Below are 26,067 nucleotides of genomic sequence, written 5' to 3'. Positions count from 1 at the left end.
CCTTTCTGCCCAGCTGTTGCTAAGCTCAATGAGGATCATATCTTCCTGTTAAGACTGTCAAAAACGATCATCTTATATCCCGCCACTCAGGAGAGAGAGGCAGGCAGATCTCTGTGAGTTCGAATCCAGACTGGTCTATATAGCAAGTTCCAGGACAGTCAGTGTAATAAGTATAGTAAAAAAAAATACCTTTTAGGCATGTAAAAACAACTTAGACAGGAACCCCACTACACCCAAGGCACCTGCTAGCCAGAACCTAGTGACATCACTCACTCAGACACAGGCTTAGAAACCCATAATGTCCACAACCCCATGATGCCCACTGAACAATGTGGACAAAGACCAAGAGTATTGCTCTGCTTCTCATGTCTGGAGAGACACTGCCTTAATTGCACTGCAGATTCTCCTCCAGGATCCTGACCCTCATATCAGAGACTTCTGTTATGACTGGACCTGACCTCCAGCAAAGATACCAAAGTCTATAGGTGAGCAGCCTTGGGGAGATAGGCTTAGGACCGCAGTTAGAAATTTGTAGAAGTGTGAACCTTGTGTGATGGCCATCAGCATAATAAAATATAACTTTTGTTATACCAACTACGCATATCTACATTCTTGATCGTGCACACAGTTGGCATAGTAGGTACGATCACTGAGAGACCTTGTCTCAATAACAACACAACTGTCAGAAGGTTTTGAAGGAGGCCTCGATTGACCAGGAGATCCGGGAGATCCAATAGTCCTGTCTGCTCTCCTCACGGCACTATTTCTCGCGGAAACTGCTGTGCCAGTGTGTCTGCAGTGCAGGAATTTGAGAACTGGCAAGGCGCAGCACCTGTGTGTAGGTGCTTCTCCCCTGGGCTTCCCCACTCCCATATTCAAATTTAAGGAAATGTCACAGTGATCCCTCTATCCCTTCTGTCTTGCAAACTGTTCTGCAGTGACCTTCCAGTTAGTACCTTTGCAGATCACCCTTCCTACTTCCTCCTGTTCTTTAATTGGGAGACAGAATCAAGGTCTTTTGACTATCCTTGATGCACACCTTTTATTAGTCGCCCCCCCCCCCCCCAGCTATCCCCAGGCCCTGGGCCTACGGGAAGTCTTTCATTTTTCATCGCCTGTAGACCTCCTCCTCCATCACGGTGTTCGCTTGGCATTTTGGCTTCTTCCCTCTCTTTAAATGCACTTCACTCCTGGCTGTACCACCCCTAGTGGCCGCGCCTTCTCTCTCTTTAAGCCCGTCCGCGCCGCCGCGCCCCTCCCTCACCCGTAGCCTCCGCTCTACACGCCTCTGCTGCTCCTCCTCCTGCTCCTCCTCCTTTTCCTGGGCTCCTCCGCGCCGCTGCCGGCCCGCTGCCGCTCTGCTCATCCAGCTTTGCGGACCGCAGCAGCCATGGCCGACATCAAGACCGGCATCTTCGCCAAGAACGTGCAGAAGCGACTCAACCGCGCGCAGGAAAAGGTCAGCAGAGGGTGGCGGGCGGTGGGGCAGGTGGCGCGAGGCGGTGCTGGCGCCGATGGCGGTGCTGGCTTCTGGCAGGCTGCGCGCTGCAGGGCCGCTGGTCCAGGTGCGGCGAGCTGCGGAGCCCGGGAGGGAGTAGATGGAGGAGTCCCCTGTCTCTGCGCCCAGTGATTGCAGCCAGGCAGGATCCATTCAGGCTGCGTGGGCACGACACGGCGGAGAGTACGCCAGGGACCCGCAGACTCCCGGTCTCCCGGTAACGGAGTGCGCCGGACCACCGGAGCTCACTTAGGGTGGCCGCTCTCCTAGTCACGCCTCCGGGGACCAGAGGTGGCAGGTGCAGCTGCTCTCTGGCTGCACCCTGAACTGCGTTCCCTGGCTCCTCATCTCTAGGCGCCTGGCGGCCGCACCTCCACAGCTCGGGCTCTCCCGCACGCAGCTCAGGCGTCCGTGGCCGCAGATCCAGGAGGGAGATTGTCGCATCCAGTTTTCCTGGGTGGGGGTGTTGTGCCTGTTTGAGTGGGGTCGAAACGAATGACTTAAGCAGAGAAGACACCCAGACGTGTATAGACCAATGGGACGGATAATAAACAATCAACACCTTCGTTCAGTGCTTAACTGGAGTTCGAGAGAATGCACACTTTCTCCCTCTGAATCCGTGTCCTTTTTGAATCCAGTGCCCTCTGGAAGGTCAAAAATAAATAACCCCAATCTCAGAGTTATTTTTTGCACATCTCTGCACAAAATGTTGGTTTCTCTGTTTAAGAAGAAGCAAAACAAACCCCACTCCTATCAGAGGGGCTAGGGTCGCAGTTGTTTCTCAAGCTCCGGAGTAAATTAGCCATTGTAAATTATGTCTCTTCCTTAGGGATGTGCACAAACTCAACCCAGATCCATAGTAAGTCCATCTCTGGGCGCGCGAGGGGGGTATTTTACAAGGCACTGGGCTCCCCAGCTTTCTGTCCCCTCTAATTAGAGGTCTTCATTTGTCCTGAGCGAAGGGCGTTTTATATGGGAGCTTGAACATTGTATTTGAGCATGAACCTGGGCTAGTGATCCTGGGGTAAACCGAACTGCACTTATTTCATATGAGATTAATTTCTGTCCCTGGAATGAGGGTCTCTGGTGTTTTCCTGTCTTTCTGGAAATCAGACTTTCCTTGATTCTCACTTGGTCAGCACTAACCCAAGTTCAAGCTGCCCCCACTTCGGGTAGATCCTAGAGCTGAGCCTGGGAGCATTGACTGATCTCTGTCCTTCCCAGGGCCAAGGCTCAGTGGCTGCTTGTAGCCCCTCCCTCCCTGCACACATCCTGCACACATGCATCCTCCCAGTGCTGTAAGAGGATTGCATTGCTTTTAATATCTACCCAAGCTCATCCTGAACTCCACGATCCTCTTGCCACTCCCCCAGAAGCTGAATTAGGCAGACTACTTTTCCCTTCCATCCCCTGGGTGCTTGGCCAGGAAATAGCCAGATACCAGATGTTTGCCCACCTTGAGACTCGGGCAGGACTTTGTCGTCATTTTTCCACATTTTATTTCGCCCACTTGTAGCTACCCCTCCCACTAAAATAATCACGTGAATCTTTCGTCTGAGGCTTTTCACTGAGTCGGCTTTCCATCTGTGAAGTAATTTTGTGATATGGTCTGCTTTTTTACATATTAATCTAGGTCACCAGCTGTTAATATGTTCCACATAAATGAAGGAGCCTGCAATCTTTTATGGCAGAGCATCCTAACCTGTATGAACTGTTGACAACTCTTTTCTTCATCTGCTTAAGGTTAAATGTCTGTTATTTTGGCAGTTGGTGGTGGTGCCCACTCTTTTATAACAGGGAGTTCAAGGGTCCTCCTACTTCACAGGGTTTCAGTTCTCTTGCTTTCTTCCCTGGGACTGTTGCTTATGTATTGTACTTGTGCTAGTGTAGGGAATTCGGACATCCGGAGGCTGAGAGAAGGGGTTCTGTCCTGACTTTGAAACTGGGCAGGATTGGAGTATGGTTGGTGCAAGGGACTACAGCTGCTCAGCAAAGCCCAACTGGCAGCTGTGCTCGCTGGAATTTCCCCATTGGTCCCCTCTTTCTGCTTCTTTGGTCTCTTCCTCCCCAGTGTCGACTCTCTATTTCACCAAACGAATGCCACACATGTCCGTCAGACCCTTTGCTCCTTGGTTGGTTAAAGAAGATTTTATTAATGAAGGTTGAATTTCTTTTCAGCTCCTCTTCTAGTGGCTTGAGCACAGTTTGACTGCAAATGTTCTACTGAAATGACCCTTAGAGATGACTTACAACTTTCTAAACTTTAAAAAAAATATGTTTCTTCCCTGAATGTCAGTTAAAGTCATTGAAAAAAAAAATTAAATATACGTGTAAGTAGGAACTAAACCCAACAGAATCTTATAGTTCTGCCTCCTAGAGATTTTACTGTCTTCACTTCTCAGCCTTTTGGCTAAGATGGTGTACAGAGATTGTACTATCACCTGATGTATAATCTACTAGACTTTCCACATACATCTACATACACTTATACAACTCAACAGGCCTTCACTGAACAATTGAGGAACCTATTTATCTCATTTAATAATGGTGAAATACCTCCTATTCATGTACATATTTTATATCAGCACATAAAATGACTAAATATAATATTGGGGCATACAGACTAATGAATTCTGCTTTTGGTTATTCATTTCTCAGTGTTTCTTTATATAAATACAAGCCAGTAATACTAGGAAGAATATTTACCCACAATCTTAATTATGACCTTAGGCCAATTTCTAAAAATAATTATGCATATTTTTATTATGGCTGAATTGCTTCCTGAGTATTTATATATACTTATTTTTCTTTCCAGCAGTCCATCAGACACTAGCCAACTCTGAGTAATAACATTTAGCTGTATCATGGGGAAAAGTAGTTTATTATTAATGTCATTTGTTCATTCTTTGAAAACAGAACTGTTACATTCTCATTTATTTTCAATTTGTGAAACTTCCTGTTTTAGCTACAGAGTCTCCATCTTGTTATATTTAAGGGCAACAATGCCACTAATTTTAAGGCTTTTTTATTTACTTTAAAAATACTGTTTTTATGGTAATGACAGTGTTTATGTTTATGAGAAGATGCATAAATCTATCAGTTGGGCGGGTAAGCTAGGATTCTGCTAACTATCAGAAAACTCAAACCAACTTAAAGAAAAGAGAAATTTAATAATGCATAATAAAACTAGATAATAACTTACCTTGCACATAGTGAAATGACTTTTACTATATTACATATATGTATTAAGTTACACACCTATGCATAATTGAATTGATATAAATGAATGCATATATATATATGTGTTTTATACATACTAAATCACTTAATCAATTCAGGGGCCTTTACTAGTCCAATTTTGTAGATGAGGAACAAGATGCTGACACAATTAATTCATAGAAAATCAGATTTGCACCTGAGCAGTCCAGTGCTTGCCCATTGTGCTCCATGGTATTGCCTGTTTAAATTAGGACAAGACACACTTGAGGCCTACATGGAATCAGAGCTCAGCTGTCTTTCTACTTACTTCTCTTGGGGGCTCCAGGAAAGCACATGCTTTTTCTATATAATTCCCATATATATATTTTATGGGAATTATATACATAAATATATAAATTTATTTAAATAAAAATTTATATATAAATGTATATATACATTTATGGGGATTATATACACAAATATTTATATATACATATATATTTATATACATATATTTATGTATATATTTTTTTTTATTGAGAAAAGGAAAAAAAACAAGTTTCCACCTCCTCCCAGCCTCCCATTTCCCTCCCCCTCCTCCCACCCTTCTCCCCCTCCCCCTACTCCTCTCTCCCTCCCTCTCCAGTCCAAAGAGCAGTCAGGGTTCCCTGCCCTGTGGTTATGTATATAATTTTATACATAAATAAATAACATATATATTTAGGGGCTGTAGTACTCACTGGCTTCAGTGGATCTTGTATCCATTTCTAAAAGTGAAAACTTCCTATTAACTTAAGGATCAAAATCATAGTTGTATTGGGCCTGAATCATAAACCATCGCTAAAATAACTGGGGATTGAGAGGACCCTTGAACAAGGTGGATTCACAGTGAAAGGAGAAGGAAGTTCAGAGCAGAAGAAAGTAGATACTGGTCTAGAAGAATAAAAGTTGGCACCAAGGGATCCCTAAGGGGCATTTTCCTTCCCAGGGTTATGTAAATAACCACAAATTTAATTATTCACCATTTAATATTTAAACATTCTTTTCTAATTAATGATTCTATTGCTTTAAAAAACAAATATTGCTGGGTTGTGGTTCATGCCTGTAATCCCAGCCCTGGGGAGGCATAAGCAGGCGGATTTCTGTGAGTTCGAGGCCTGCTTGGTCTACAGAGTGAGTTCCAGGAGAGGCTCTAAAGCTACAGAGAAATCCTGTCTTGAAAAACATAACGAAACAAAATGAAACAAACCAACAACAAAACCTCAAAAATATTAGTAAGAAGTACTTACCAGTGTCTGTCCTGTCTTCCTCAATCTCTAGCTTTGCTTCTTAGAGACAATTCATACTAACCACAAGATTTCTTAAAATTGTGTTTCCACAGCTCGGAAGGGGCTTAACCATCCATGCTTAGTGACAGATAAGGACTCAGGTCATTTGCACTCATCTCTTTATTTCCCCTTCCCCATCACATGCTATAACAAAAACGGTGACAAATTCAGCTAGTGAGTGTCTGTGTATGGATATCTGCATGGTGCCTCTAGATCAAGTGACTGGGTTGTTTATGTCATTCTAACACTGATCTGTCCTCTTCTTTTTCTAGTCCTTTGTCTTTTTGTGTTCAAGCTTTTTAATTCCCCCGGTGTTGATTCTGTTAAGAGAGTTTATTCCTCAGTTGCCAATTACTTATTGGGTAATTTTGTTTATTTCCTTTAGGGACTTGTTTCTTGAAGTCTATTGCATGTCTTTCCTTTGCATGGTTTGTATTTTTCTTATTTTATGGAAAATATTTGTATGTTGTCGTATTTTGTGATTATTTTTCCCCCATATATGCCACCATGCTAAGCAGTAAATACATCACTCTAAAGGAGACTCAGATATTAAGCTTGTTCTAATTTTTGTGAAATTATACTAAGGATTTTCCTGGTTGTTTTCTTTTCTCCCCGTGAAGCTATCATATAATCTATAATTTTTTGTGTCTCTTCCATGATTTAAATTTTATAATTACTAGGTTGAACTGTGTGGACTTTCCATGTTTATAAATTGATCAGATATTGCCAGACTTGTGTGGCTCTTCCCAATGCCAATTGAATGAAATGAGAAGAAAAGGAATGTTGTCTCCTAGCATATGCCTAGACATGGGGCATGGGAGTTTCCTGGGAATTCTTCCTTTGCTGGTTGTGACATTTAGGCTCATTATTAGACATAAGGATGGCTTTTACATGCATGTGTGCACATGCATGTGTGTATATGTTTGCCTAGAATATTCTTTCTGTGAGTCTTGCCTACAGAAGAACAGCTGGTATGGCTGGGACATATCATGGTTTCCCTTTAAAAATTTCCCCGAGGCTTTGTTGTTGCTTATTCCATGTGTTACAATTTTTTTGTACCTCCTTCTGAGAAGTGACTGCCCACCAAAAAGTATATATTGGAACTTAATCCTCAGATAACAGAATTGTAAAGAGGATCCTGGGGAGGGGCTTAGGTCATGAGAGAGACATGAGCCTTCGGGATGGATGAATGCTGACTCACTAGGGCTTGTGGCTGCTGTGTGATCGCTTGTTCTTTCTTGTACATCAGTCTCCTGCCATGGGATTATAGGGGATGAAGGCTCTGGTCATACGCTGGTTCCTCTGCCTTAGATATCCTAACATCTGGAACTGTGACAGATAAATCTCTGTTCATTATACATCATATATTTTCGGGTATTCTGTTATCAGACCAGGACATCTTCTCTTCAGACAACTTTCCCCACTCTGTTAGAATTAGGAATTGTGAAAATGAGAAATAATCGTTCATAGGATATTCTTGTTCGAGTGAGGTTTTCTTTGATTTTTTTTCCCCCACAAAGCCATATGCCCATGCATCTTCCTTTCTCCAGTATAAGAAGAGCTGAGAATTAGGATGACAGGAAGTTAGGTTTAAACAATAAGGAATGTGACTATTATGCTTGTAACATGACCTATTTGGGGAGCTGTGTATGTTTATATGCAAACAAGCATATATATGATTTTATATATCAATATATACATGCCATTACGTTTTACATAAAATAATATTTTAAGGTACCTTGAAAAGGAGGAATTAGGTATGGGAACATATATTTTTAAAATTTATGTATTTTTCTCACTTCTTAAAGTGGAAATTTCTATGCAATTATTCAGAAGCAATTTAAAAATTTCTAGGCACTTATAACAGGAATCATTTGAGTAGAACTCTGAAGAAAGTAAGTGGGCTGAAAGGTTTCTGTGCAGGGAATGAAGATATAAAACTTCCTATATCATAAGTACAGTTTTCTCAACATTCTTAATAATGTTTAACATCACAGGATGAAAATGCAGACATCACAGGGCTCAAGAAATCTACTTGTAAAAGATTATAATGGCTGTACATATAAAATATACCTATATGTGGTACCACGCAGAATTAGAGTGCTAATAATCACAACTTCTGGGAACACATTGGTGGGCTGCTTTTCAACAAGAAAATGCTTAACCTGCACTCTTATTGATTCACAGTCTAAATTTAAGTCTTCTCCTTAGCTGGAATTGTACTTCTTGAACACATTTGAGAAAAAGCTCTGATTTGGAAAGCCGTATGAAGCCATAGATAAGGTCTTAGTTTTGTGATAATTAAAATGTTACTCCATAAGCATCTACCAGTCTTGGTTATCTCCACGGTACTTAGAATAGATGTGCAAATATCAGAAACCCACAATTTCAGTTGTTTTCATCTTATTCTGGTACAGTTATTTAGTCGAAAGCCTTTTTAATCAGTGAAGAAGCTTGAATATAAGAAAATGAGACATGTTAATAAACATATATGTGTTTTTCCTATCTTAAAGTGTCTTTAATTTAATGAAATGCTCATAGCTTGTCTAAATGCACGTTGTGATGGCATCTAACCCCTGTCCTTACAGGATGCTAAGTTTATGCAATCAATAGTTATTCTATTGTCAAGTCAATCAGGCAAAATTCTTTACTCAAGTCGAAGACATTTCTTAACAATCTAATATGTGAAAGGCCCTTGCTGGAAGGAGACATATCTTATAATAATAACAATAATAATATTTATTAGTATTACATTAAATATTTGTGGTAACTAACAACTTCAAATTATTTTGTTGCCTTTTAATCAATAAATTTTGTTATGTATAGATATTAATTTTTATACATAATCATATACTGTGTGAACATAATTTTTGTATGCAGTAAGAAATGAAAATTTCATTATCACTTGCCTTATTGTGACAATCATTTTGTTGTATAGTCTGCATCTGGACCTGAACTTTCTCTGAGTTATGTCTGTATTTGAAACAAAGCAGTCAACCAAATTGTCCTCCTCATCCATACAGAAGAGCAGGAGTTGGAAGAAAGCTAAATCTTTGCACATATAAGAAACTCCATAATTATTTTTAAAAATCTTACTAAAATTTCTGCATGGAAAAATAGGCTTTTATTGCAGGGAAATAACTCCAGGAAAAGTGTTGCGAATCCTTGTATGAAGAAGGTTGATATTAAGCTAAGATCTTCTGAATGGTCTGAAGGCTTTGGTCATGTAGAGTGTGGGTAGGAATGAGCTAAACATAGGATTCAGGCAATACTCCATGCCTGTCTTAGGGTTTCTTTGCTATGAAGAGATACCATGACCATTGCAACTCCTATAAAGGAAAAATGTTTAGTTGAGCTGATGGCTTTCAGATGAGGGTTAGTCCATTACCATCATGCTGGGGAACATGACGGCATGCAGGCAGAAATGGTGTTGGAGAAGGAGCTGAGGGTCCTACATCTTACCTGGCAGGCAGCAGGGAGTGGGCTGAGACACTGGATTGTAGCTTGAGTATATATGAGACCTCAAAGTCTACCTCCACAGCAACACACTTCTCCCAACAAGGCCACACCTGTGACAACAGAGCCACACCTGTTAATAGTGCCATTTCCTTTGGGGATCATTTTCCAAACCACCACAATGCTTCTTGCTCTTTGCATATATTCATTGAGCATAAATAAAAATCATAATATAGAACATAGAATCAACTGTAAATATTGGCCTTGTAATGACATCTCCCACCATTTAGATATTTAACTATGCAGAGGAGTTCCCAATTAACATGTTCCAATCTTAGTGACAGTTCCTCTTTAGTGAAACCAGATTTCAGCTCATATATTGAAGGGCTCTTCAGGAGTATACTTGGCCTTTTGGCACAAGTCAAGATACTGGATCAGAGCTGACTCATCCTCTGAATTAGTAGCCGTATAAAACTCCTTTGTACCAAGCAGTACATTCCAACTCAGCTAGCTTTCATGGATGTTTTTAGACTATGGGTTCTTATCTTAAACTATCAGAAGTACAAAATAAAAGTGAATCATAAATTTTCAAATGTCACACATATAAAGGATTATTTTGTCTCTAAAAGGTTTAACCACATTTGAAATCCTCACATTTAATTAGTTGCTTAGGTATGTATATATATGCATTTTTTGGCACATTAATGTAAAAGAGAAAAAAAGAAGGAGGAGGGAGAGAGAAACATATCAAGGCTGGTGCCATCTTGTTTCTGGTGGGCATTTCCTTGCTTGTTTTGTAGGCAGTGGTCCTGGATCTATGAATAATGAGTATGAGATGATTTACTGGAGTGGGTTTTCTTGGACTGCCAGCCCCAGATAATGACATGGAGACTTATTAGTTTTGAATGCTTGGCCTTAGTTTAGGCTTGTTCCACTAGCTCTTATAATTTAATTTAACCTGTTTCTCTTCATCTACATTTTGCTGTGGGGATTTTTTTAAACCTTTCTTTCATTCTGTTAGCCTTCTTTCCTGCCTCTGTCTGGTGACTGCCTGGCTGGCTGGTCCCAGGACTCTCCCTCTCTTTTTCCCTTACCTTCTTCTCAGCTTAGATTCCTTCTCCTACTTATTCTTTCTGCCCACTAGGCACACCTATCCCTCTGCTGCCTAGCTGTTGGCCATTCAGTTTTTTTATTAGACCAGTCGGGTTCCTTAGGCAGGCAAAATGAAACAGAAGCACATCTTTACATGGTTAAACAAATGCAGTGTAAACAAACGCCATACATCTTTACACAGTTAAACTATTATTCTGCAAAACAAACAAACGCAACACAGCTTTACATAGTTAAGCAAAACTTCTATTTCACAACAATTTACAGCTAGAGAGGACAATCTCTAGATTCAGGTAGTCTTCTTTACTGAATCAAGGTTGCAAACTCTTAAGTACCACAGATAAACCAAGCCTTAAATGCTCTCCAAACTCATGGTAGCATGGCCTAGAAGGCTGCAGAGTATGGTTATGCCTTTACTCTAAAGCTCCTCAATATCTTAGTCATTTCTATAGACTGTGTTGGTTCTCTAACCTACAGATTTTATAGTACATGTTCTACTTCCTTCCTATTGTCTCTGTTCAATGAGCCCTTTTCTAAGTATCTCTAGGGAAAACTTTCTAGATTTACCCTTCATCCTTTACAAAATGTTTGTGTCCATTGAAATAGTGTTCTTGAACTGAGAGACGAAACCTATGACCTACATCTCAGGGCCTCTTGGGGATCCACATGGCCCATCATTACTCCTTAAAAATAAAAAAGAACCTGGAAATCAACTACTTCCAGGTGGTGTGGCCAGGTGTACTCACTGGGGAGTGTTAAAATGCAGCTTCCTAGACCCAGATACCAGTTTCCCGAATCAGAATCTCTTAAATAAGACTTGAGCATCTATATTTAAATAAGTTCCTTTGGTAGTTTTAGGGCATGATGAATATTGTAAAGTATAGTGCTTTTGGGTGGAGTTTTTTGTTTTGCTTTTGAGATAGGGTTTCTCTATAGCTTTGGAGCCTGTCCTGAAACTAGCTCTTGTAGACCAGGCTGGCCTTGAACTCACAGAGGTCTGTCTGCCTGCCTCTGCCTCCAAATTGCTGGGCTTAAAGGTGTGCACTACCACTACCTGGATGAGTTTTTGTTTTTGACTTCCTGTTTGTGAGCATGTAGTGTTCTAATAGGGATAGTAAAAAAGCTTGCCTCCAATGTAGTACAGAGAAGTGGGGTAAACAGTGCCCTATAGGATGCTTTAGAACAACCTTATCTTCAAAAAGCCTACCTAAATGTCAAAGACATCATTCAGTTTTTTGGAAGCCAAATTGGAAGTGTGTCAAAGACCAAATGACTTTCTTGTTGAGAATGGAGTACATGGCATGGCCGCTTGTATAGCATTATGTATTCTGTGTAATCTGATTCTACAAAGAACAGTCTTTATTTATAGCAGTGCTGGCTGATGCAGCAATCTCAGAAGACACAGGAAGAGGAAATATAAGCTAACAAACTGTTGCTTGTTTTTTTTTTTTTTGTAGGTAACAGATAATGAGTGGATTTGAGGAATATTTAGACTTACTCTGCCCATGTCTGTTTTATTATGGTCTCAGAAGTAACTAAATTGCTTAAAGTGATAGTAGGGAATGATCAAAACTCAGAGGAAGATTTGGGTCTACTAAAAAAGAGCTCCATTTTCCAGGAAACCTTTTTATTATTTTCTCGAAGGCATATGTTACACTACTCATAACAGATACTGCTTTGTAGTTTCTTATGATGTCTTTGTTTGACTTTGGATCTAGGTAGTAAAGGCTGGAGAGAGTAGGGATGCATTCTCTCATCTTTCACATTTTTACAAGTGTTCAAAGGATTCGTGTTGATTTTATTTTACATATATTGGAAGAATTCACTAGTGATGCAATGTAGACCTGATATTTTTATTTGTAGGAAACTTTGATTACTATTAAAATTGTTTTACATGGATAAAGTCTATTCAGAATGTGTGTGACCTTTACTTTTTGTCTTTGTGAATTTTGTTTATTCTAGTTATTTTAATATATGGAATCATACAGTACTATTTTTCTGACTAATAACTGACATCTCTCAGTGTAAGAATAATGCATAAGCCAGGCCTGGCAGTGTCTGCTGGTGATGCTAGAAGAGAAAGAAAGAGGCAAAAGGCCAAGAACTCAGACTCATTTTCATCTACAGAGCTTGTTAGATACTGGGCTCCTAGTATCAAAAAATATTTATAAATTTTTTCATACAATTCCTTTAAAAGGTACTTGACTTACAAATACTGTCTTTCCATTTTCTTAGTGTCATTTGAAGCACCAATTTTTATATGTTAATATAGTGATTTTCTTTCATTTGTAGCTTGTGCCATTAGTGTCTTGTCTGAAAAGTCTTTGCCTAGTCCAAATGTCACAAAGCTATTCTTCATTATGACTTCAGTTTTAGTCTTCATATTAGGTGTATGATAGACTATGGATTAAGTTTGGATCCTAGTATGAAGGGTCTGATTATTTTTTTTTGTGTGTTGTTTGTTGGTTAGATTTTGAGGCACATGTTTCCAATTTCCCAAGCATCATTTGTTTTAGAAATAATCAGTTCTCCCACATATTATATAAGCACCTTTATCAAAATTCAATGTATATATGTATATAGTCAGTTGAATTTTGCTAAAAGTGCTTGTACAGATACATACATACATATATATATAAAATATTCATATGGTATGACATATATCTAGTAGTATAAATGACTAAACATTAGTCCAGTTCTGGTGTACATCCTTTTCTTAAAGCAGTATCATGCTACCTAATGATGTAACAGTGAACTTTGAAACTACATAATTAGCTCCTTCAACCCTGTTGTTTTTCAACTGTATTGACTTTCTTAGGTGCTTTGCCTAGCTGACAGTGTTGGGAAAAAGTTGACAATTGCTTCAAAATATCAGATGAGATTTTAAAATAAAGACTACTTTGAATGAATATAAGAAACGACGATGAATTACTGCATTAACAGTATTTGGGCCTTCAATCTGTGAACAAACTCTTTCTTCATTTATTTACTTCTTTTATATTTCTCATGCCACTGCCATGACAACTGGAGCCATCTTCATATGTGTCAAGTTTCCCAGCCTGACTTCCAAGTGTTTCTGTCTTCCCCACATGTGTCTCATGAACAGCTTAGGGAAAATAAACTTCAGGTCTTCTTCGTCTGGTTACCTTAGGCAGCCACTGTTACATAGTTGTATCCTAGGTTGTTATTGGGACAATCCAAAAAGTTATCTTTCTGTAGGATTCAGTAGGACATAAGGGTGTAACTCCCATCTATTCCTAGTGTTGTCCTCACGTCAAAGGGAGGAGAGGGAATAATTAGGACTTTCCCTCTTCTCTGTTTTTGTTTTTTTGTGCTTGGAGAGAAAGGCTCTCTTCTTCACTCCCCTATACTCTCCTCTAGCAGAGCTTGTCAGACTGTCATGGATGGGAGGAAAACTGCAGAACACCCAAAGTGAAATAACTTTCTAGAAGGTAGGAGTTTAAGGTTTTATTTTTCTTTATGGTCTTTGGTATACTCAAAAGGATGTGAAGAATTACAGAAATTGGCCTGTGAAGTATCTAAAATTGTGTTCCCTGGTTTGTTTACAAAAAAATTGGATGTTACTATCTTTTAGGCAGTACAATGAGTGATTTACATAATTCTCATAGACACCCTCTTATAGATGAAGTGTTGGGCACACAGATAGGAAAAAGTTAGGCAATTAGCTTGAGATTGTTTCACTAGTTAACTATGTAGTTGGAATTTGATCTTGAGGTCTTATTTCAGAGAAGTCAGGTTTTCTGAAATACTGTAGATTGAAATACAGGGTTGGCCTCATCATTTCTCATGATATTTTACTGAAGCAATTAAAGGCATTATGCCTTGGATTCTTATGGTCTCAAATGATAATTTAGAGGCAACAAAGGAATGTCTGAGGTAATTTCTTTGAGTGTCTTAGTTAGGGTTTCTAGTGTGATAAAACACCACAAACAAAAGCAGCTTGTGGAGGAAAGGGTTTACTTTACCTTTCAACTCTCCAGTAGCAAGCACCCTCTCACTGAGGAAAGTCAGGACAGGAACTCAGCACAGTGACCCGGAAGCAGGAACTGAAGCAGAAGCCATGGAAGAAGAAAGGGCGCTTAGTGAACTGCTTTCCATGTCTTGCTCAGCCTGCTTTCTGACATAACTCAGGACCACCAAAACAAGAATGGTACCAACACCTGTGTGTTGATCTGTCCCCCAATAATCATTAATTAAAAGAATATACTTCAGACTTTCCTACAGAGCAATAGAAGCATTTTCTCAATATGGGTTCCTCTTCCCAGATAAATCTAACTTGTGTCAAGTTGAAAAACAAAATAATGAAAAACCAAACCAAACCAAACCAAGCCAAACACTGAAAAATTCCAAGTGCTGAAAATGTTTCAGTTATTTCAGAATATCCCTTGTGGTGATATATTTTTTTCTCGAATGCTGCGATTGCACGCAGGACCTTCTCCATACTAGACTGATGATAAACTACACTTCTAACCTTCTGGGATGGGAATTTTGTCACAAGATTGTTGTTATTTAGTTCTGGGGTGGGGCATGGCTAAAATCCTCTTGCGTCTACTCTGCATTTTGACAAAGTCACCCTCAGCTCAGCTTCTTTATATGGCAATCGTGGGTCTATGTGTACTCCCATATATAAAGTCACTCTCAGCTCAATTCCTTTATATGGTGATCACTGGTCAATGTGTACTCACAAATATAAAGTCACCCTCAGCTCAGCTTCTTTATATGGCGGTCGCTGGTCAATGTGTACTCACATATATAAATGCTTGGGGCCTCACAGCCACATTTCTTTCACTTCAAAGAAGTCTTTTTTTCCAATCCCCTGGATTTTTGTAAAGCAAGACAAACTGTTAGGACAATTTTGTTTGGTTTTGGTTGGATGAAAGGAGGTAGAGATGCTGTTCTACGCTGCATGATGGACACATACCATCTCATGCATTAATTATAACAAGACAGTGACATCACAGGAGTCTTGGACTCCTGGCAACCTGGGCTGCTCAGCTGGCATAGTGATGTGAGAGAGAAAGAGACCTCTCTATAGAAGCTACTGGGCTCTTTTTAGTTTTTCTTTCTGAAGCTAAACATTTATCCCAAAGATTTAGTTTAAAGTATTCAAAATTGATAGATTTTAGTGTCCACAACATTTAAAACATCATCAATTTCATATAGCTCAAAATAAGTATTCATATTTGTAATATTTGTATGCATAAATATTCTTATTTATTTATTTTTCATTGACTTTTACAACCTCCTATCCAGTACTGTACTGTGGAAGTGGAGCGAGTGTTTCAAGAATGGAGCAAAAATGAATCAGGCACAGTGGAGAAATCCGTATTTCTGAAGAGGAGACAGAGGGAGACGATTAACCACTTAGAGTGGCTCCGTTGCTACAGAAAGAGCAGCCTTGGGAACAGATAAGCTGAAGCTGTGGTGATGGCCTGAGAGAAAACTGCTACTGTCTGTAAGCAGTTTAGAGCCTTAGGAGAAGCTTCAGAACGCGAATCCCAACTTTCGCACTTTTCCTAGGGTGGTGATGGTCAAGGTTTTCTAAACTTACATGTCTCCTATAAAATACAAAACATGATGATAATGCTAATGGTTTGATCCTGCAATTGGAACTAGAGCTAATCTTCCAAAAATTGACACCATTAGTAGTACCTCTACAGGATTAAATGCTAGCTATTTTAATTTGTTTGGATGTCAGTGTCTTTATCAAGGTGATAACTTTATGCTATATTTATATACTTTCATCCTTTCTTTAGAAGAGATGGCAAGAGGAAGCTCTAAGTATATTCTGTACACATCTATTTGGGCCAAATGGGGAGGCACCTTGTTTGAACTGAGAATGCCTGGCACACAAGACATATTTTACTTCAGTCACACTCCGGTGTGCTAAGAGCTGCCCCAGACCTCCTGTGAAGGCAGCCACTTGACAGCATTTACAGCAGTGCTCTGCACCTTTGTAGACAGGCATGTGGGCCTCTGTCTCTGCCATTGGGAAGAAAGCCTCTAAAAACTATGTATTTTTTGTCCTGGAACAATCCAGCCATAGGGAAGGCTAAAGTAGAAAGCCACCACCCTGTCCCCTTTCCCTGGAAGTTCTGTATATACGAGCACTTATGAGAAAAAAACGTTGAGACTGCATGGAAGAACTTGGGCCTGTGGATACACTTATAACATGTCAGCCCTCCCTTGTATTCAAGCTCTGAAGCCTCCCAGCAACTCTAGTGGCCTATCTCACAGTGATGGTGTTAAATAAAACAAGAAGCAATCTTACTCGAGGATCATTGAGCTGCAGATATTTGTATTCTGCAACTCTATTGATTGGAAAGTCACTTAGATTCCTGGAATGAGTGCTCACTTATAAATTTTAGAAAACACAACTTCAGAGAATGTTGGAAATGTTAGCATACAATGTAAGTCAAATGTCTAGTACATGCCAATAAGTTATAATAAGTACTCAGTATATTGAATCACATAATTCTAGCATATTATAATTTTCATAGAATAGTATTTCAACTGAATTGTCCTGGTGTCTGTGTCTTTCTATGCCCTTGTCCTTCTGTGAGTCTCCGGATTTCTTTTCTATGATGTTCATTATTCTTTTCACTACAGTTGAATAGAGTAAGTTTTAGGAAATGCTTGTGGAATGGATGAATTGATGATTGTTGAGCTATTTTTGATGTGAACTAAAACTAAATTGTTATTTTTAGAAATGGATTTTTAAGAATATGAATGTAACCCACAATCATGATAAAAAGCGTCTGTGTTCTAACCCTGAAATGTGTGTGTATCCTAATTTTCTTAAAATAGATTTTTACATTTTTTTTTAAAGTTGAGATTAGCTTTAGACTCACAGCTTTTTTGGTTCCATGTGCCAAGAGAACATAGGTTTGAGGGATGTTTGAGGGTGGATCATTGTTGGAAGCAGATCCTTCATGCACTGTTCTCATAGAATTCTTGGGTTGCGTCAGGTACCTCAGAGTGCTGCATGGACAACTGTTCAGTTTCCTAAGCTAGTGGCCACTGTGGCTGTTAGACCGACGGCTTTCTAGGTCAAGTAGAACGTCAAAGGAGGCCCAACACATGGCCCTATTCCAAGGAGCCTCAAGGGGCTTTTCCGGAAGTCTAGTAACACAGAAATAAAGAATAGCACCATGGATGACAGAGGCCTTTTCCATGCCACATCAGCTGTGTGTGAATCCCTGTGTGTGCTTGTGTGCTGTATACATGTGTCTGCCTTTGATACTATTGCCTAGTATTCAGAACCTTGAGATCAGAGAGTTGAGCTGATTTTAGCAATCTGCCCTTCTCTCAGCTTAGCAATGTAATGATGTCTTCTCACCAACATCTTTCCTAGCCAACAGGAGAGGGTCCACGAGCTCATTTGTCTTAAGCCTTAAGTCCTTCCTTTGTCTTTAAGTAACATACTTTGCTGCTATTGCCCAAGTAAAGCAGTTAATATAGTAACGAAACAAAACAAAAAAGCCCATCGTTCATTGAAATTGCTGGTTTGATGTCCTTTGTCACCTCTGTAGGAATATATCATTTTAAGTGTCGATTTCACAGGGGGAGATGGACAAGTTGAAAGTTCCTCTTGTGGTGGTGGCCTGTATCCAATTGCTGATGCAGCCTGGTCATGTGGTTTAAAGGGATGAGCTGCCCAGTCATTTGTACTGTGTATGGGATGTTCCGTGTTACACGCAGGCAGTGACCAGACCCTTTTCCTCCTCACTCTTTTTTAATGGAGCCCTCACTTCTGTTTCTTCTGTGGGCTGTCAGGATTTCTAAGTGGTCTCAGTAGAGTGATATCAGTCTACTGGAGGATGGGAAGCACAGATGATGTCGTGGTTTGAATGAGAATGGTCCCTAAGGGCTCATATGGTTGAATACTTGATCAACAGCTGGTAGAATTGTTTGGGAATGATTGGGAGGCGTGGCCTTGTTGGAGGAGATGTGTCACTGGGGACAGGCTTTGAGATTTCAAAACACTTGTGTCATTTCCCATGTGCTCTAATCTCCCTACTTATGGATCAATATGTAATTTCTCAGCTCCTGCTCTGGTTTCCTGCTTCCGTGCCCTCACCCTCTACTATCAAAGATGCTAACCTAACCCTGGGACTGCAATGCCAATTAAACTCTTTCTTTTCTAAGTTTCCTTGGTTATGGTGTTCAACAATCACATCAGTAGAAAACTAATACATGCAGACAACCAAAATAATCATCCTGCCTTCTTTCAAAGTCTGGGAGATGAACAAGACAAGGGGGGAGACTTTGCCAGGCAGTTGATTATTTTCTCTTTATAACAGACAGGTGACATTGTTCTTGCTGCTGCTTATTTTAGAGGACAACAGGCACAGGTAAAAAGAATGATGGGTAGTGAGAACAGCTGGGGTGATGGTGAGGCCGTTGCTGGGACAGCTGTCCATGGAGTAGAACACCTAGACTCATACCATACGCGTGGGCACCCTCAGTAGCTCCCACAAAGCACTTCAGAAGAGCTGCAAAACAGTCCCATACAAACTTAGGTCACCTAAGTGGTCCCTGAGATCCACCAAGGAAGGAGAGAAAAATGTTCTATCTTATAACTACTTTTTTAAAAAAGCTTGATACATGGGAATTTGCAAATAGGTTTATAATACCAAAATTCACCTGGCAAAGCCTGGGTGTTAGAAATCTTAGAATCTATTTTTATTGCCTTCAGTGATTTATGCAATTCTAAGAAAATCAATTCCTAGGAAGGTTGTACAAAGTTCCTGGTGTTCATCTCAGCACTGTCTAGACTCTCTTTACTTTCATTTTATCATGTGCTCAGACAACAGAGTAGCTAGCAGATAGTAGGCTGCTCTCCAATAACAGAAACACTCTCTCTGGTTTCTCTCCATCACCCACACCATTCACTTTTTTGTGGCTCCCCCGTGTTTCTGGAGGACTGCTCATTCTCCTCTAGCCATGGTAGCCTCTGTCATGGGAGCTAGACACCTCACATTTAAAAATTTTGTGCTCAAAATTTAGAATGTATCATTAGCATTTGCATATTCTGTTTTGGAAATTTAGTTAACAGTGAAGAAATTGAGATACCCTTACCTGCTGGTGAAATGACTTAATATTGGGTACAGTATAAGTTTGGAGGATGGTATTGGCTACATTTCTGTTGCTGTGATAAAAAATACCTGACAAAAAGCTATGTAAAGAAAATAGGGCTTATTTGGCTTATGGTTTCAGAGGGCATAAAAGCCTTCATGATGTGGAAAGCTTGGCACAGGCAGGGAAGGTGTGGCAGCAGGAACAGAAAGCTGGCTGGTCACATTTTTATCTATACACAGAAAACAAGGAGAGAGAACAAAAATTAAAGCTAAGCTTCAAAGCGCAAGTTCAAATCCCTCCCTATCCCAACCCAGTGACAAAGCAAAGCTCCACATCCTAAAGGTTCCATAATCTTCCCTAACAGTGCCACCAACTAGAGACCAAATGATTAAATACATGAGCCTGTGGGGACATTTCTTATTTAAACAACCATAGGGATTGTCAGAAATTGATTATGAAGTTGAATAAGCATCATTTCTATAATTTTGACCACATCCCAATTACTATCTCCATAAACATATGCTTTCTGGGCCTTTTTGGAATCCGGGAAATTTGATGGTTGTCACGGAAATCAGTTCCTTTGAAGAATTGGGAGTGCTTTGATTACTAGTGTGAGTAATTTTGAAGAAATTGAAAATAGGTATGTAACAAAAATTGTGCCCTTTCTACAGGTTCCACATCTGTAGGTCCAGCTAAGACTTCCACAGGCATGTCATTGCTTTCTAGGCAGAAGCTTGCATATCAGTTACATTGCACAATTATAACTAATATAGACATGGCTTGAAGTACACAGGAGGGACATGTGTGTAGCTAGTATGTAGACACTGTGTTATTTTACAGAGGAGACTGTATTTCTACAGATTTTGATACTGATATTTTGGGATCCTGTTAGTATGCTCCATGTGTGTCAGGTTATAACTTTATTATAATGTTCACAAGAGTGTTGCTTATAATCCTTAAAAGTGGAAGTAGCCCAATGTCTAGACATTGGGAAAAGGGTAATTAGTGTGGTTATCATAAAATGAAATATGATAATTTGACCTTAAAAATAAATGATACTGTGACAGTAACATGGATACACTGAGAATATTAGTGCTTAATGAAACCAGGAAGATCACGGTAAGGAAAGGCTCCAACATCAAGGCCATGCACTGTGTCATTCTACTTCTGGGAAATACTATAAATGGAAACGTCACAGAGAGAGATGGCAGATTAAGGGTTATTAAGGACTTGTGGGAGGCAAGGATGGAGATTTGCTTTCTGATGAATACAAGGCTCTTCTTAGGTAAGAAATGCCCTGCGTAGAAAGTGATAACGGTCACACAAGGGGAATGCACTGAGTGTCATTAGGTTGTGCCTCAGAAGGGTAAATTTTATACTGAATTTCATTGCCATTCTAAGAAAAAGCAAAGTGAGACAATAAAACTAGAACCAAAACTTCTCCGAAGGCTGAGGCTGTAGCTTAGCTGATAAAGTGCTTGCCTTACATTTCTGAGGCCCTAGATTTCATAGAACTGCATAAGCTAGACCTGGTGGTGTGCCCCTGTAATGCCAGTAGTTGGAAATCAGAAACAGAAGAATCAGAAGTTCACAGTATACTTGGCCTTATAGAGAGTTCAAGGCTAGCTTAGACTACATAAAACCCTGCCTAAGAAACAAAAACAGAAAGAAAAACCTCACCCATAAAGAAACCAAAACAATTTCTTTCAGACTCAAGATACAGAGGATATACAAAAAGAATTGTTGTCACTTAAGGAATGCTGAGAAGGAAGAATAATCTTCCCCAGGGAAGAGAGAGAGCATGAAAGGGTATGGGAGGACCTAATGGGAGTAAAGAAAATGGGAAAATGGTGCAATTCTATTATAATCTCAAAAATAAAGGAAATAATTTAAAAAAAATAGAGGCTAGAGGAGAGTGACCCAGACTATAGTCTGCTTTCTCGTTTATTTGCTGTGCAAGCCTGCACAAGTTACTTGATCTCCCTGAATTTTTCTTTTGTTGTTGTTGTTTTGTGAGTGTGTGTATGAGGTTTGACACACTACCAACTTGTGAGGATTGAGATTGTGCCGTTACGGAATGGTGCTAGACTTGTTTGATGAGATTGGTTTTCTCTCAGTTTAGGCTGCAGGTACTTGGAATATTCTGAGCTTCTAAATGATCATCAGGGTAAGATTCCAAAAGGAGAAGAAATATTAAGCAGACTCTCTTTAAGTTCTCCTGGAGAGCCAAATATGATCCACTATCGTAAACTTACAAAGCGGAGATAAATGAGATCAAAGGGGAAGTACTTTTGGATGATACAAAGAAGAATGTGCTATAGATGCTGTTCTTTTTCTCATTCTTTATCCATTAGGCAGCTGGACCCCTCAGAAACCTTTCCTACCCAGACTTTACTCTGTGTTCCTCTTTGGTTTCTTCCACCAGCTTTTCTGCACTGAGCAGATCCCTGCTTTGCCCTGCACATCAGCTGGACCTTGGTTTAGAGTTCTATCTGAAGTAGTGCCCATTAGCCAGAGAGGTGTCCTCACCCCACCACACACCGGGAAGGACAAGCTATCAGCTTTTCTCTGCCCCAGCAAATTTGTGTGTATGTAGTAAATATCCTTTAACAGCTTCAGGTGAAGCTTGCTGCTCCTTTGTCAGTTTTCAGAAAGATGGGAGATGCATAGCCAAGCTGGTTTGACTAATGATCTTTCCGCTTCACAAAGAAAGAGAAAGAGAAGACAGAGGCAGTGCTATTCCTATGGGCAGTGTGAGAAGAAGATGGAGAGGGAAAACTTTGAAGGGATCTCAGTGTCTTGAGTTAATGGAGTCTTTCTCCAAGACGTGCTGAGGGCAGGGTGAGGAGCGGTATTCAAGGGTCACTCACCACGGGCAGGATTCCCAGGGTTGAAAAGTCACATTCTATAGGTAGGATTCTCAAGAGCAACCCTTAGAAGGGATGTCCTGAGGGAATTGGCTCTCCAGGAGGTGAGATTATTTGCTCAAGTTCCAATGAGCCAGATTTGGCTGAGCTGGGATTCTAGGAACGTCCACTGGCTCGGAGCACGTGCTCAGTAGCTCTGCTCCAGGCAAGGGAAAGGATAATCACTGTCTCTTCTGTCTCCTCCATACCTCCTTTCCCCACAAAGGAGATCACAAGCCCAACTCAGCCCACTGTCTCACTGAGGGTGTAGAATTTACACGAGGTTCATGGCTGTAGGACCAGAACTCACACTACCCTTTCCTTTATTCTTATTTTTGTCATAATATCTTTGTAAAAGATTGTACTTCTGTGTGTGAAGGAATGCTTGCTTACATATATATGTATGTATCACATGCGTGCCTGGTGCCTGTGGGGGACAGAAGAGGTAGCTGGAGACTCTGCAACTCAAATTACAGATGGTTGTGACCCTGCATGTGGATGCTACAACTGGAAGAGTATTCTACGAAAGAGTAGCAAGTGCTTTTACTCAACAAACCATATCTCAAACCATGTTATAATTTCTGACTCATCATCACTTGATAGCTAAAATTTGGCCACCTCCAAATCTGAGACTGTTCTTAGTTTTGTATATTTTCTTGTTATATACATTTTTTATTTACTTACTTAGTTTATTTTAGGAGTGTTTGGGGGGGCATGTAAAATATCTTCTGTTTTATTCATCAGGATTTTGTGCACAAGAGATGATTCCCAATTATCCTCCCTAGTAGTGCTCCCTGCATGTGGCCATGTTGGTCCATCTCTGAATGACAGTCACACTTATTTGACCACTTTTTGAAGCTTTCTGGTGACCTGAACCAGCAAGTCATTCTTCAGTGACAGGATCCTGAGAGAGAAGACCAGGAGATAAGAAAATAAAGAGGATAGAAGATAAGAAAATTTGAGGCTGGAAGGTCTTTCACAAGCTATATCTTATGCCAAGCAAGCTTATTAAAAAACACAACACTTTATACATAATTTCCATGGAAGAAATGGGACAAAGTCTGTAGAAACTATCATGCAATGGGATTAAGTTAGCAGAAACCTAATCAAACAATGTTGTACAAGGGGGAACATAGGGTATCTTAAAAGCATTACAGACCAAGTACACAGCAGCTTTGGGACTGATAACCACAACTTCTTGGGATGGGAATAGTTGGGTTTTCAGGATCTGAAGCCACAGCTGCCAAGGTCCTGGCCCCAGGCCATTACCAGCTGTGCCACGCATATTCCTGTTTTATTTTATTTTATTTTATTTTATTTTATTTTATTTTATTTTATTTATTTTTAACCAAGAATTCATGTTTCTCTTCCATACATCAGGTACTCAGGAAGAGCCCCAGTTGATCGTCCAGCCCTCATGATTTTAGAAATTCCTTCAACATCTTTGTCAATACAGAAATAATTCTCCCACTTTTTCCTGTCCCACTGAAGAAAGATGTTACTAGTTACACATGCCCGAATTTTGTTAGGTTGTCAAAACCTGTATTTCTCCAGGTGTCATGTAAGTGTAGGAGCATGGCTAGGGAGAGATGGTGCTATGTAATGCCTAGCATCAATGGTGGTTTGACAAACCTTGTGGCATTCTGACTTCAGAACCTTGGTGGAAGTCTTGGCTTTCTGGTGATTACAGGCCACCCATGAGCACTGTATAGGACAGTATTAAAGTGTGTATTGCCCTTATAAAGCTGTAGTTCATGTCTAGTTGACTATGTGTTCAGGCAGCAAGAATAAGCTATTCCAAATAAGGTTAGAAAAATAGAAAAGAATCTCAAAACTGCTTACAAGTACCTTTATTCTTTGCTTCAGAATTCTGTCTTTTAGTGTGATTTTTATGATGTATTTTCTGCTTTATGTTGTATGTACTTTTTGTTTTGTACTAATTTGGGGATTATTTAAAAAGTCAAAAACTTTACATGATGTCATTATTTGTCTGTACAGTCAATTTAGGAACCACTATATCCTGTTAGCTTCTTTTTTTAATCAGGCAACTTCAGCCTTTTGGCTTAGGGTAGCAACATTCTTGAAAGCCAGTGATTTTACTTAGCATCCCTCAGTTTGGCACACCTGTTTCCTCATGGTTCCATGGTTTAGAAGATGACTTGCTTTTCGGGCTGAGGAGCGGGGGAGACTTAACTGGGGAGAAGGGGAGGGAAATGGGAGGCGGTGGCGGGGAAGTGACAGAAATCTTTAATAAATAAATAAATTAGTCGGGCGGTGGTGGCGCACGCCTTTAATCCCAGCACTCAGGAGGCAGAGGCAGGCGGATCTCTGTGAGTTCGAGACCAGCCTGGTCTACAAGAGCTAGTTCCAGGACAGGCTCCAAAACCACAGAGAAACCCTGTCTTGAAAAACCAAAATAAATAAATAAATAAATAAAATAAAAAATAAATAAATTAATTAAAAAAAAAAAGAAGATGACTTGGGCAGGACCATGCCCTCAATGCATCCTGTCAAGGACTTGGAGACTGTGGGAAGCAGAAACTGTCTCCCCAGCACTGACATTATGGGTGCACACCATTGAGTTTAGCTTTATATGGGAACTGTGAATTGAACTAGGGTTCTCAGCTTCTGAGGCAGCCATTTTACTGGATGAGTTGTCTTCTCAGCAATCACAAAGTTACAGATTTTTATATCGCTAATATTAAGAAGATGATGAAAATATGGCACCTATAATAATAATAATGAACTATAGACTTTAGTCAATTATGGTTATCATAAAATATTACATACGAGGGAACCATCACTTTAAGCAAGCAATACAATAAGAATATTGAGAGATGTAGAGAGATGTACTGTCCTCTCAGAGAAAACTGCCTGAATATTTTAAAGCACTTCCTAGCTCAATCTCAATTTTAAAAACCCTAGCAGAAGACTGATAATAATAAAAGGACATGCATTTCAGATACTTTGTGCTATCGGATAGCTTTTGTCCTTTTGTTGAATGAAGTAGAGGCACATAATTAAAACAATGGTGGTCTAGGAATCCACTGTCAGTTTACATTTGAATATTAAATATGAGAAAAGAATAGATTCATTGCAAATTTATTTCTATGACAAAGGGAAACGTATAAAAAATTCTATCAACTGTCAGTCACAAGAAAAGCCTTTAGTTGGGAGAAATAAGGAATTGTTTTAAATTTATTTCATAAACAAGAATACCTTCCACATAGATTGAGCATTGAAGTGATATCAGGGGGACTTGAGGTCACAGTATTGGCTCCTCAGATAACCCATAGATAGCCCTGGATTCAGTCCCTAGTACTACATAGATGCACAAAGTCATTAGGTAAAACCCCCAAATGAAAAAAATCTATTATTATGTTTATAACAGTGACTTCAATTGGCATAAAGACAACAAAATAACAATCTAGTCTGTATCACCTAAAGCATTATATCAAGTTTGTAGAGA

The 26,067-nt window shown here is 39.8% G+C and overlaps 1 protein-coding gene across 4 annotated transcripts in view; it reads left to right on the top strand.

Moving 5' to 3' along the window:
• The first annotated feature begins 1,237 nt into the window (after positions 1 to 1,237).
• Positions 1,238 to 26,067, top strand: part of Amph (amphiphysin) — a 179,284-nt gene continuing 154,454 nt past the window's right edge. Inside the window, exon 1 of one of the 4 annotated variants that reach the window (XM_075970142.1) lies at positions 1,238 to 1,459. In XM_075970142.1, the coding sequence (XP_075826257.1) occupies positions 1,391 to 1,459 (69 nt within the window). In that variant the 5' untranslated portion in view covers positions 1,238 to 1,390. The remainder of the gene's footprint in view (positions 1,460 to 26,067) is intronic. The other 3 variants (XM_075970141.1, XM_075970143.1, XM_075970140.1) reach the window with 3 other exon arrangements.

The sequence above is a fragment of the Microtus pennsylvanicus genome, chromosome 4 (assembly GCF_037038515.1).
Source record: "Microtus pennsylvanicus isolate mMicPen1 chromosome 4, mMicPen1.hap1, whole genome shotgun sequence".
Taxonomy (NCBI): Eukaryota; Metazoa; Chordata; class Mammalia; order Rodentia; family Cricetidae; genus Microtus; species Microtus pennsylvanicus.
This window is presented reverse-complemented; position numbering and strand designations above follow the sequence as displayed.